At 46.6% G+C, this 13,552-nt stretch overlaps 1 protein-coding gene across 2 annotated transcripts in view; it reads left to right on the top strand.

Annotated features, from left to right (window-relative positions):
* The window catches only part of si:dkey-22o22.2 (neural-cadherin), a 124,950-nt gene that overhangs the window by 102,418 nt on the left and 8,980 nt on the right, over window positions 1-13,552 (top strand). For both annotated transcript variants that reach the window (XM_061820373.1, XM_061820375.1), the window contains 8 exons: window positions 3,823-4,007; window positions 5,292-5,527; window positions 7,669-7,946; window positions 8,835-9,052; window positions 11,246-11,373; window positions 12,260-12,390; window positions 12,480-12,591; window positions 12,694-12,874. In XM_061820373.1, coding sequence (XP_061676357.1) covers window positions 3,823-4,007; window positions 5,292-5,527; window positions 7,669-7,946; window positions 8,835-9,052; window positions 11,246-11,373; window positions 12,260-12,390; window positions 12,480-12,591; window positions 12,694-12,874 — 1,469 coding nt within the window. The remainder of the gene's footprint in view (window positions 1-3,822; window positions 4,008-5,291; window positions 5,528-7,668; window positions 7,947-8,834; window positions 9,053-11,245; window positions 11,374-12,259; window positions 12,391-12,479; window positions 12,592-12,693; window positions 12,875-13,552) is intronic.

Consider the following 13,552-nt stretch of genomic DNA (forward strand, 5'->3'; position numbering starts at 1 on the left):
ATGGCATCTTTGTGCAGAGAACCTATGTTGAATTTAGACAGAAGTAGTGCTTTGCCACCACCTTGTGGCATCTCTGGGTATCTCTAACATCTATTCAGGAGAATTGTTCACTAGTCACAGCGAGAATCAAGAATAGCGGACAAACACTGCGTATGGATTTTAAATTGGATGGCAAGTATATCGACAAAGATAAGATGATCGGTTTTAAGGATCGCCAGAGCGGGAAATGCGGGTATTACACAGGTTTTACAATTTAAAGTTAAATAGCAATGGATAAAAAATAATTGGCTTGAGTTTATGATGAGAAAAAAATGCTCAAGCTGCCTTCATACCGAACCGCTTGGTGGAAACGCATCTGTTTGTTTACGCGGTGTTCACATCGTGCTCTGAATCCCCACGGCAACCGCGGTGGGTGACGCGTGTCGCCCGTGGAACGTGACGTCTATAAGGTTTGAATCCGAGCGACGGCGGCGGCGTAGACACGTCGCACACGTTTTGGCCCGCTTTCAGTCGCCGCTAATGAGGCCATCTGGCGGGCTGTCTGACGGGCGCGGCGGCCGCCGCGTGTTTTGCGCCGCGCGAGCCCGATGGCGCACGTGCAAGTCGGTAGCCGGGCCGCGTTGACGTCGACGGTGCGGTCGAGCGCGAGGGTTCCGCGTCAAGACGGTCCGTGCGCACGTGTCGGACCACAGAGCGCAGCTGCTCTCGTCGCCATCTTAAAGTCGGCCTTTAATTAAGTGGATAGAAATATGAGGTGGGATAAAAGTAAGTTCAGTTTCCACTTGAAGAAAAAAGGTTGTTGTAGTTACACGTGCGCTGTTTTTGCCCAAATTAAGATCAATTAAACACACTTTAGGCTTGAAAATTCAACGGAGGGTTTTCGATCCAACGTGAAGGGTTCTAATAACGAGGCTTTCAAGGCAAGTGTTGCGTTTTCATTGCTTGAGTTTGTGACTTGCATGGGGGGAACTTAAAAAGTTGTGGTAGGTCCCTTCCTTCCTTCCTTCCCTTCCTTCCTTCCTTCCTTCCTTCCTTCCTTCCTCCCTCCCTTCCTTCCTTCCTCCCTCCCTTCCTTCCTCCCTCCCTCCCTCCCTTCCTTCCTTCCGTCCTTCCTCCCACCGTTCCATTCTTCTTTCCTTCCTTCGTCCCTCCCTCCCTCCTTTCCTTCCTTCCGGCCTTCCTTCCTTTTATGTATCTTTTCCTTCCTTCTTCCCATCGATTGTTCCATTTATTCTTCCTTCCCTACCTTCTGGTCTTCCTCCCTCCCTCCCTTTCTTTCACACCATCCTCCCTTCCTTCCTTCCTTCCCCTCCCTGACTCTCTCCCTCCCTTCATTCCTTCCTTTGTTCCTTCCTTCCTCCCCCTCCCTCCCTTACTTCCTTCCTTCCCTCCTTCCTTCCTTCCTTCTTTCCTTCCTTCCTTCTTTTCCTTCCTGACTCCCTCCCTTCATTCCTTCCTTCCTCCCTCCCTCCCTCCCTCCTTCCCTTCCTTTGTTCCTTCCTTCCTTCCTCCCTCCCTCCCTTCTTTTGTTCCTTCCTTCCTTCCTCCCTTCCCTCCTTCCTACCCCTCCTTCCCTCCCTCCCTTCCTTCCTTCCTCCATCCCTTCGTTCCTTCCTTCCCTCCTTCCTCCCACCCTTCCATTCTCTTTCCTTCCTTCCCTCATACCTCCTCCCCCTTTCTTCCTTCCTTCCTTCCTTCCTTCCTTCCTTCCTTCTTATTCTTATCTCTTTTCCTTCCTTCTTCCCATCGATTGTTCCATTATTCTTCCTTCCTTCCCTACCTTCTGGTCTTCCTCCCTCCCTCCCTTTCTTTCACACACCATCCTTCCTTCCTTCCTCCCTCCCTCTCTCCCTTCCTTCCTTCCTTCCCCTCCCTGACTCTCTCCCTCCCTTCAATCCTTTCTTTGTTCCTTCCTTCCTTCCCTTCCCTGACTCCCTCCCTCCCTTCATTCCTCCCTTCCTTTGTCCTTCCTTCCTCCCCCTCCCTCCCTTACTTCCTTCCTTCCCTCCTTCCTTCTCCTTCCTTCTTTCCTTCCTTCCCTCCTTCCTTCCTTCTTTCCTTCCTCTCCCTCCCTTCCTTCCTTCCTTCTCCTTCCTTCCTCCCTCCCTCCCTCCTTCCCTTCCTTCCTTCTTCCTTCCTTCCTCCCTCCCTCCTTCTTTTTTTCCTTCCTCCTCCTTCTTCCCTCCTTCCTTCCTTCCTTCTTTCCTCTCCTTCCTTCCTTCCTTCCTTCCTCCTCCTTCTTTTCCTTCCTTCCTCCCTCCCTTCATCCTTCCTTCCTCCCTCCCTCCCTCCTTCCCCCTCCTTCCTTCTTTTTCTTTCCTTCCTTCCTCCCTCCCTCCCTTCTTTTGTTCCTTCCTTCCTTCCTTCCTCCTCCTTCCTCCTTCCTCCTCCTTCCCATTCCCTCCCTCCCTTCCTTCCTCCTCCTTCCCTTCTTTCCTTCCTCCCACCCTTCCTTCTTCTTTCCTTCCTTCGTCCCTCCCTCCCTCCTTTCCTTCCTTCCTTCCTTCCGGCCTTCCTTCCTTCCGTTTATGTATCTTTTCCTTCCTTCTTCCCATCAATTGTTCCATTTATTCTTCCTTCCCTACCTTCTGGTCTTCCTCCCTCTCTCCCTCCCTCCCTTTCTTTCACACCATGCTTCCTTCCTTCCTTCCTTCCTCTCTTCCTCATTCCTTCCTCCCTTCCTCCTCATTTCCTTCCTTCCTTCCTTCCTTCCTTCCTTCCTTCATCCATCCTTTGTCCATTCATTCCTTCTCTTTCATTCCTCTGATACTATTCTTCTTCTCCCTTTATCCATCTTCCTTCCTTTTCACCCTTCTAACATTTCATTCATCCTTCCTTTGTACATTCCGTCCTTGTTTTCTTCCGTTCTCACTTTCTTCACTTTTAATCCCTTCCCTTTCTCCATTCCTTCCTTCCAACTGTCCTCCCTTTTTTCCTGTGATTGCTTCCACGCCTTCTTCTTTCTTTGTTTCCTCCCTACTTTGTCCTTCCACGCATTCTTCTTTCCTTTATTCCTTTCGTCCATCCTTTCTCTCATGCATCCTTTCCTTCTTCCCAACAATTGTTGCATCCATTCTTCCTTCCATCCCTTCCTCCCTTTTTTCCACACCATCCTTCCTTCCTTCCTTCCTTCCTTTCATCCCATCAACCCAACTTCCCTCCCCCTTTTTTTTATCCCTTCCCTCTTTAAGTTAAGTTGATTAAGAAAGTGCATATGTCCTTCCGGTCGTCTCTGTACAGAATTTAGCAAGACGTCATCCCAGAGTCAGTGAGTGAAACAGTCAGAAGTGAAACATTCGTAATATAATTTAGAAGGGGGAAAAAACTCATTTTATTACAAAGATGTAATACTTTATACTATCGGGCAAGGTGCCAAGGTGCCATAACATAACTGTCCTTGTCTGTTGCCCGGGCAACTGAGGCATGAAGAAAGACTTTCTTTTGGGGGGGCTTTATCCAGTTGACCAGGAATTCCAAAACTCTGGAGATGAAAAGTGTACTGGTGGCCTGATATATGAATGAATTAATTTTTATGTTTCTACTATAAAAATTTCAACCAATAAGGAACATTTCAATTATGCAAAGGTGGCTGAAAACACAATATGGGGAAAATGTATTGTTTACTTTTTGCGTTTTCACGACTAAACTTAATGGTGCCATGGCTGGCTGTAAAGTGCTTTATTTGGATGTTTTTGTGGATGTTTTTCCCCCAAGCAATTTTCCTGCGATGTCATTTATGATTTTCCAATTTAAAAAAAATGACACACGTTTTGTCCCAATCCTCATTTTCATTCAAACATTTGAATCCCTGATTCTGTGCAGGTTGTTCAGCGTGAATCATAGTTCGGGCCAGCTGAGTATCAGGGAGGGCGTCCCGTCCGGCTCGTACCAGCTGCAGGTGCGCGTGTCCGATCCCGCCTGGCCAGACGTCACGTCCACGGCGCACGTGGAAGTGGTGGAGCTGCCGCGGGAAGCGCTCCGGAACGCCGCCTCCCTCCGAATATGCAGTAAGTGTCGCTTGTGGGGCAGGTAGTTCAGTACCATTGGTCGGTCGATCAGTTAGTCAGTCGGTGAGCTAGTTGGTTATTTATTTAGTCAGTCAGGAAGTTAGGTAGTAATTCAGTCAGTAGTAGTAATAGTAATTTCCGGCTTACAGAGCGCACCTGATTATAAGCCTCACCCTGTACATCTGCAAAGGAATTACTATTTGATACATACATAAGCCGCATCTGTGTAGAAGCCGCACGTGCCCACATTGAAACACAAATTGAAACATGAGATATTTACAAAGAAACACAGTACACAAAAACAGTTTTCAAAGTTGTAATACCTTAGCTTAGCTTAACATAGCAACAACACAGTAGCACGAACAGGACCGGTTAAAAAAAAAAAAAAACACACACCTAAATCACTGAGACAAGGCAGTAACATAGCAGAAACACGCTAGTGCAGTGCTAACGCCAGCGCAGTCCTAACGCTAGCATGGCACTAACAGGGCCGGTTAAAAAAAAATAGACACTGGTAAAAATCGCCAAGACATGGGAGTAACACAGCAGCAACACTCTAGCACAGCGCTAACAGGGCCGGTTAAAAAAATATATATATACTGGTAAAAATCACTGAGACACGGCAGTAACATACCAACAACATGCTAGCACAGCGCTAACAGGGCCAGTTAAAAAAATATATACATACCGGTAAAAGTCAGTTCCTCGGCACATATATTCCACCGGTGTCACTCTTACCTTTTCCGCTCGATTGCCTCCCTTGCGGCCGTTAGAAAAAATCCACAAATTGACTGCATAAGCCGCAGGGTTGAAAGCGTGTGAAAAACGTTGCGGTTTATAGGCCGGAAATTACCCTACTAGTAATAGCGATTGGTATTTAGTCAGCTGGTTGGATTTCATTCAATAAATTATTAATCTAGTAACTAATGTCAGCTAGTTACTAATTCAGTCAGTTACTTACAAAGGAAAGTCAGGTGGTCAGTTAGTTAGTTAGTCAGTTAGTTAGTTATTATATATAGTTCATTGGTCAGTCAGTTTTAAACTTATTTGCTTAGTTAGTTAGTCATTGGTCAGTTAGCTAACCAGGTAGTTGTTCTTCCATGAGTCACTTATAGTATTTAGTCTCTTGGGCAGTTAGTTGATCAGTTACAGTTAATTTAATTAGATTACTTAATAGATTGGACCAAATGCACCATACCAGTTTGCACAGGAATCAAGTCACAGTCCAAAGTACTCAAACCTGCAGGGAACTGTCTGAGAGCGGACTCTTTGTTCTCCTCACAGACGTGACAGTAGACGAGTTGTTCTCGTCCAGAGGCGGCGAGGAGAGCCGCTACTCCCGTTTGCGTCGGACGCTGGCCGAACTCCTGCAGACGGCGCCAGAAAAGGTCCACGTCTTCTCGGTGCGGGACGCCGGCCCGGAGCGGACGAAGGAGCTGAGCGTGTGGTTCGCCGCGCACGCTTCGGCCTACTACAAGGCCGAAAAGCTGCACGGCTACGTGGCGGCAAGTAAAGCAAAGGTGAGCGCTACCAAGTCCACATCAACACCACTACAGTATTTTTGATCACATTTGACGTTGTACACAGCTTTTACAGTACATTTCATTTCACTAAAACCTTCAAAGTTTTAATACCTTAGCTTAGCTTAACATAGCAACAACATGGTAGCACGAACCGGGCTGGTTAAAAAAAAAACAACATACTCGTTAAAAAAAAAACAAAAAAAAAACCAGCCGCTGTGTAGCAACATGGTAGCACAGCACTAACAGGGCCGGTAAAAAAAAAACATACCTAAATCACTGAGACCCGGCAGTAACACAGCAGCAACACGCTAGCACGACGCTAACGCTAGTGCAATGCTAACAGGGCCAGTTAAAAAAAAAAAAAAAAAAAAAAACATACCGGTAAAAATCACGTAGACAACACACTAGCAACATGCTCGCACGACGCTAACGCTAGCGCAATGCTAACAGGGCCAGTTAAAAAAACTTACCGGTAGAAATCATGAAGACAACACAACAGCAACACGCTAGCATGACGCTAGCGCAACGCTAACACAGTGCTAAAAGGGACGGTTAACAAAAACAAAACATACTGGTAAAAGTCACGTAGACAACACAGCAGCAACACGCTAGCACGATGTTAACGCAAGCGCAATGCTAACAGGGCCAGTTAAAAAGAACTTACCGGTAAAAATCATGAAGACGACACAAGAGCAATACGCTAGCATGACGCTAATGCTAGCGCAGCACTAACACGGTGCTAACAGGGCCGGTTAACAAAAGCAAAACATACCGGGAAAAATCACAGAGACAACACAGCAGCAACATGGCTTATGGCCATTCTACCCTGAGAACGCCCGATCTAGAAGGTCTGGCACTGGTTAATACATGTGTGAATCATAGTTCGGGCCAGCTGAGTATCAGGGAGGGCGTCCCATCTCTCCCCGGCTAAAATGCAGAGGGGTTGCGTCAGGAGGGGCTTCCGGTGCCAAACAAATGTGCGTTCATCTGAGATGACACGCTGTGGCGACCCCTAACGGTACAAGCCGAAAGGACAAGAAGACAGCAGCAACATGCTAGCACAGCGCTAACGCTAGCGCAGCGCTAACAGGCCCGGACTGGTAAAAGTCACTTCCGGGGCACATATATTCCACCGGCCTCACTCTTACCTTTTGCCCTCGAGTGCCCCCTTTCGGCCATTCGAAAAAAAATGCACAAATTAGCCGGCTCATCGCATAAGCCGCACGATTGAAAGCGGGTGAAAAAAGTCGCGGCTAATACGCCGGAAATTACGGCATTTGGTTACAACGGTTTATCAGTTGGTCCGTCACCCAGTGTGTCACAGGAGTTAGTTACTTAGTCAATTAGCCACCCAGTCGGTCACTTGGTAATTCATTCAGTTATCTAGTCAGGTAATTTGTCAGTTACGAGTCACCGTCTGTCCGTCTCATTCTGTTGTTTACAGTGATTAGTCAGTTGATCAGCTGCTAAGTTTCAGTAGTTGAATCATCCCTTACGCCGTCAATTTCTCCAGTTAGTCAGTCACTCGGTTGGTTAGTTAGAGGACACGGAGCGAGTTGAAGATTCCTTTGCGTTGGTTCACTTCAAGCATTTGACACACACAGTGAGTCAATACTCGACAGGCCTTTCAACGTTCAAGTGCGTCACTAAGTGGATGTCGATGTGACACACGTGTGCTGTATAACACTCGCACACGCTTGTGCACGCGTGTACATGAATACTTAAGATGCTTTAAAAGCTTGACAGCAGTCGCTTTCGAGACCCCAACTGCACGTGCTAAGAGTCAGTCATCCGTACACGCACCGGCGCTAAAATGTCAGATCGAGACGTCCGCCAAGGTCAAACAGTTTGGATTTAACGGCAGATTCTACACACCCCGCTTGGATAATCTGAATTTTCATTCATTCATTAAGACAAAACTGAAATATAAATTGGAGGGCTAAACCTAGCACCTAAGCCTGAGCATCTGAATCTGTTCAGAAACCCCAGTTGGAATGCCCCAATCATTATGTTAAAGTCCAATCCGAACACAGGACTAAATCTTCAGATCCAAAGACATATTGACATATTGTGTATTGATTGCCAGTATTTCTATGATTTGAATCAGCTCCGCATTTTTCGGGTGTTGTTTGTTTCAGCTGGAATCCGTGCTCGGCACGTCCATCTGCCAGGTTGGCGTGGACGACTGCCCCCACGCAGACTGCGCCCGCTCCGGGGGCTGCTCCACCCAAGTGTCGTTCGCCCAGACCCCGGCGGGCCTCAGCGCGGGCGACGTGTCTTTGGTGTCCCTGCGGGCCAAGACCGCGGCGCGGTGCGGCTGCCGCGGACGCGAGGCCGCGCACCCGGCTTGCTCGGCTTACCCCGGAAACCCCTGCCTCAACGGGGGCACCTGCGAGGACGGACCGCTGGGGTACAGGTGGGTGAGCGGCCAGCCGAGTCAAGTTCACCTCTGAGGCAGGTTTATGTTCAACGGAGTTAGTTAGTTAGTTAGTTAGTTAGTGCTTGCATGCATGCGTGAGAGTTAGATAGTTTATTAATAAGTACCGTAATTCCCGGCCTACAGTGTGCACCTGGTTATAAGCCTCACCCAGTACATTTGTAAAGGAAATACCATTTGGTACATAAATAAGCCGCACCTGTGTAAAAGCCGCAAGTGCCCACATTGAAACCCACATTGAAACATGAGATATTTACAAAGAAAAACAGTACAGAATTTAACACTTGTGCCGCCGCACTAACGCTAGCTCTGCGCTCACACTAACGCTAACGCTAGCTCCGTGCTAACGCTAGCTCTACGCTAACGCTAGCTCTATGCTAACGTCATGCTAATGCTAGCTCTACGCTAACGCTACACTAACGCTAGCTCTAGGCTAACACTAGCACTGCACTAATGCTAACACTAGCGCCACGCTAACAGTGCCAGTTAAAAAAAAAAAAACAGGTAAAAATCACTGAGACCCGGCAGTCACACACTAGTGCAATGCTAACAGGGCCAGACCAGTAAAAGTCACTTCCTCGGCACATATAGTCCACCAGGAAATTACAGTAATCCTTTCTATGAAAGTAGCTAATCAGATGGTCAGTTGTTAGTTGATTACAGCAGTTAGTAGATTTTTTTTTTTCTTCCGATGTTATTTATTGTAGGTTATTCAGCTAGTTGGTGGGTGAGACAGTTTGACAGTAGGTTAAAATGAGACTTTCAGAATTAAAATGATCAATGTAGCAGTCTACGTCTTCACTCCATCAAGTAGCAGTCACGATAATAACAATAAAGATGGACGTGCCAAATGTTTCCGTGCGTCAGGTGCAAGTGTCCGCCCATGTTGGACGGGCCAGAGTGCCAGCAGACCAAGCACAGTTTCGGGGGTGGGGGCTACGCGTGGTTCCCCCCCTTAGCGCCGTGCTTCCAGAGCCACATCTCCGTAGAGTTCCTGACGGCGGAGCCCGACGGGCTGCTGCTCTACAACGGGCCGCTCGGACCTGCCCCCCAGCCGGGAGAGCCCCAAGATTTCATTTCTATCGGTGAGTCCGTGGCTGGAATTCAATGTCTGCTGTATAGAGCTACGTGTATAGAACAAACAAAACAAGATGTGACTGAAAACGCTCACGAGGAGCTGCTTTGACCAACTACGCCACACCCCTTCAGGACTGTTGCTGTCGCGACTTTCGGCTTGTCCCAACCCGATTTCTCTCCGCTCTCTTGACTTGCGTACTTCCGTAAAAGGCCTCCCTGCCCGTAGATCCGAGAAACTTGAATTTGTACTTAGCAAACATGCTGATGCTCTCGTTCTCCGCAACAATGGAATTGGATCAATGTGGCATGTCAGCAGACAAAGAGCATCACGGGACGTTAATGTCAGCTCCCGGTGGTCCTGATGTGGCGTTATAGGATTAACCGGCCCCGACGCCGCCCCCGCTCTTTTCCCAGACACATCTTGCGTAATCTGCTGCCATTAAATTTATGTAATTATTCCACCCGCCGGCTTGTTCTCGTTTCCTGGTCGGGGGGGTAGAATCAAATATGGCCGCCTCATTGATCGCTAGAGAGCTTTTGTCATTAAAGCGTCGATAGCGATGGCGCACGCCAAAGCGGGGCCGACACGCACGGCGGACATGAGGATATCGAAAGCGGCACGGAAGAATTGACCCGCCGCTTCCGTGCTGTTTTTTTAATGGGATTCATCAGCTAGCACAGCAGTTAAACGCACGAGCCCATCAATTTACTGTGCAGACACAAAGCATTCACAGCCAGTCACTTTGTTATAGCCTTATTGTAACATGGGGGGGTCCGTAAAATTCCCCACTCAGCACTGCAAAATAAGAATTGAAGAAAAGGTTTGGAGGAGGAAATGGAAACTTAGCTGTTTATCTGGAAAAAACATTTTTAAAACCTAATACCGTGATGCCTCGGTTCTCGACCACATTCCGTTCCAGAAAACGGTTCGAAAAGTGATTTGTTCGAAAACCGAATCGATGTTTCCCATTACAATGAATGGAAAAAGCAATAATGCGTTCCAAACCTAAAAAAAATTGCTTTTTAAAGCATTTTTTTTAGCTTTCCCTGATAATAAACTGCATAGTTGAAATACATGTATAGTTTAAATACTTTATGTGATAAAATAATTGAAGAAATATATTTATTTTTTGCTTAAAATGTATGCTTTAATTCACAACAAAATGCGTCGTGGGTCAGCTGGTCTGGCCGCGCGCAATATGTTATTTCCGGGTTTTGTCTGTGGCGTTTGAGTACCGATTTTCGTTTGAAAACAGAACCAAAAAAATCTCTACATTTTCATTCGAAAACCGATTTGTTAAAAAAAGGAGGGCGTTTGAGAACCGAGGCTTTACTGTATATTCCATTGTGGGAAAAGTGAAGCGGTAAAAAAAAAAAATTATTCCATCCATCCATTTATGCACTGCTTATCCTCACACGAGTCGTAGGCGTGCTGGAGTCTAACCCAGCTGTCAACGGGCAGGAGTCGGCGCACACCCTGAACTGGTCGCCATCCAATCGTAGGGCACATAGAGGCAAACAGCCGCACTCTCAATCACACCTAGGGGCAATTTAGACTGTCCAATTAATATTGCATGTTTTTGGGATGTGGGAGGAAACCGGAATGCCTGGAGAAAAACCACGCAGGCACGGGGAGAACATACAAATTCTATTGGGGGGGGTGGGTGGGGGGTTGAACTCCGGTCCCTCAGAACTGTGAGGCAGATGTGCTAACCATCCACCGTGCCACCCCACTTTATTTCATTTCAGAATAAAATGCATTTATAAAATGTATAAAACGACCTTTTATTTTCATGAATACATTTTCAAAAATGTGTACTTTTCTCAGATTGTTGTTTGAGGTTTGAGGGGTAAAAGGCGATTCAAGTTTTCTTCTGATTTTGGGAAATGTATTCAAAATAAAAATACAAAAACATTTACAAAATTCTCTCTCCCAAAACTTTTTTAACCTTATCCTTATGAGTAACATTTTCTGTAGGGGGGAATACTTTTACATTTTAGTTGTTGCAATAAATGAATATTTCATGAGATTATTGAATACAAACAAACGAAAAATGAATCCATAAACTTTAACCAATTTGAGGAAAAGCTGCAAAAATGACTCTTCTGAATTGGTTTCAACACTGCAGTCGATGGCTGCCCCCTAGTGGCCGTCGACGTAATCACAAAGTGAAATCATGTCCTTGTATGTTTCCATGCAGAGTTGAAGAGAGGCGTCCCGGTCGTCAACGTCAACCACGGCTCCGGAACCTTGACCCTGCAGCTGCCGCCCAAATCCAACGTTGCGGACCATCGCTGGCACCGACTCGATGTCTTCAGCGACGGCAAGGTCGGTACTAGTAACTAGTAACGAGTAACTCTTTACTGCTGAAACTTATACTTCGACAAAAGTGCTTGCAATCTGTACTTGAGTTGAAGTACAGACGCTTGAAGGAAAAAGTCAATGTTTGAATTCAACTCCTTCAATGAAGTAAAAGTAAAAAAGTACATACTCTGTCATGTACTTGTTTTTTTCAAGTGCACTCTGAAAAGTACACGGGTATAAAAGTAAATGTTAAAATGTCCATTCTTTGTACTTAAGTACAAAAGCAAAACTTCATCTGAAATGTTTTCCTGTAAGTACAAAATGTACTTCAATGTAAAAGTACAGAAGTTGCAGTACCCCTAAAAATCAAACTTATGAAGTATGAACTCTGAAATGTACTTAAAAGTCCAAACTCTGGCATGTACACAACTGCAAAATTAAGCCATTCGTGGGCAGCGTCCCATTTTTGGGACATCGTGATTTTCACGCATTATATCCTTCAGTATATCAAAATATTGAAGTGTTCTGATTCTGATTCTGGTTTTTGGGATGATCTACTAACAAAACCCAAGTACCCTCTCGCGGGCAGCGTCCCATTTTTGGGACGAGATTATAAATTAGTAAAGTTATCATATAACTTAACCATAAAGGAAAAATAAGTGTTATTTCCTTGATTTAGGCCTGTTAGGGGACTTTTATCTCAATAGGGCAAAAAATTGCCACCCTGCCCATGAAAGGGTTAAAAAAAATTTAATTAAAAAAAGTGAAAATGATTCAAAGGTAGTGTGAAAGTAAAACAAAATAGTGCAAAATAAGTACTTAAATGCAAAATACATCAATGTAAAACCTAAAAATGTGTACACGGTTGCTTCCTGGGGCTGAAAACGAGTTCTCAATGCGTTTCATTTAGGCTGTGGAGCTGGTCCTGGATCAGTGCTCGGGGGCGGCGGTCAACGAGCCGCAGGGGGTCGGTGAGGGAGACCCCCGGGAGACGGACGAGTCAAGCTGCAGGGTTGCGGGACAAACGCCAGGAAACGAGAGGTGAGAAGCGGGCCAGCGCCGGGCCCAGAAATACTCGCGGGGAGCACGTTGACCGACCCGTTCTTCATGCTGGTCTTCGTCTTCCTCAGGTACCTGAATGTGTATCAGCCGCTCCAGCTGGGCGGCGTCAAGCAGACGTCCCCTCGGCCGCGTTACCCGAGTTTCCGCGGCTGCATCCGGAACCTGGCGGCGGACACGCAGGTGCGCTCGGAAGAGGCGGACTACGGACCCGCGTGATCGCTCGTGAAAAAAATACGTCGTGTTATTACGATTGATCGTTATTGGTGTGCGGTCGTCACTCAGGTGTACGACCTGGAGCAGCCCGGCGAGAGCGTGGACAGCACCCCGGGGTGCCGGGCCACGGACGGCGTGTGCGTGACGGCCGGCGGGCCCTCCTGCGGGGCTCGCGCCGCCTGCCTCGCCGACTGGGGCGCTTTCAGCTGCGAGTGCCACCCCGGCCACGGCGGGCACAAGTGCGACGCAGGTGCCCGTTTGGTTTTTGCGTGTCTGCCCGTGTTCTGTGCCGAGGGGAGGGTTGGGTGTGTTCCATTTGCGTTTGATATTTTGTATCTGATTTGTTTGGATTGTTCTGGTGTTTTGTGTGTGTGTGTGTGTTAGCCTCTCATATTTGCTGCATAACTCATTTATTTATGATTTTTGCACTGAGGCCAAAGCCCAAAGTTTTTCTTTGGCACCGTACAGCGGCATCTTGGTGCCACGCAACTACTGTAATTTCTCGAAAATAATGCGCACATTTTGCCAAAATGTTTTCAAAAAGTGAATGGAGCGCATTATATTTAGGTAAGGATGAAAAATAAAAAATGCAATTACACTGTATAGTCGTATACAGGTAAAAGTACGTGGTAAAAGAACGTGTACACATACATTTCGATATGATATTCTCATCTTACACGTTTATATTTATTACGGTAATGTGCGTCCCCAACCTGAACTCTATGATCTCCTCGGGGAGCTTGCATTTTACGATTTACATCGGCACATGCACATTATTATTAATGATTGTTATACGGATAGTTTTTTGAAAAACAATACAAATACAAACCAAACAAAATATTAATATAGAACATTCCTTATATTCTGAGCATATGGGTAGCGGCAAATTGGTGGTGCGCATTGTACACTGGTAGAAGGGTTTTCCTGA

Source organism: Syngnathoides biaculeatus, chromosome 5 (assembly GCF_019802595.1).
Source record: "Syngnathoides biaculeatus isolate LvHL_M chromosome 5, ASM1980259v1, whole genome shotgun sequence".
NCBI lineage: Eukaryota > Metazoa > Chordata > Actinopteri > Syngnathiformes > Syngnathidae > Syngnathoides > Syngnathoides biaculeatus.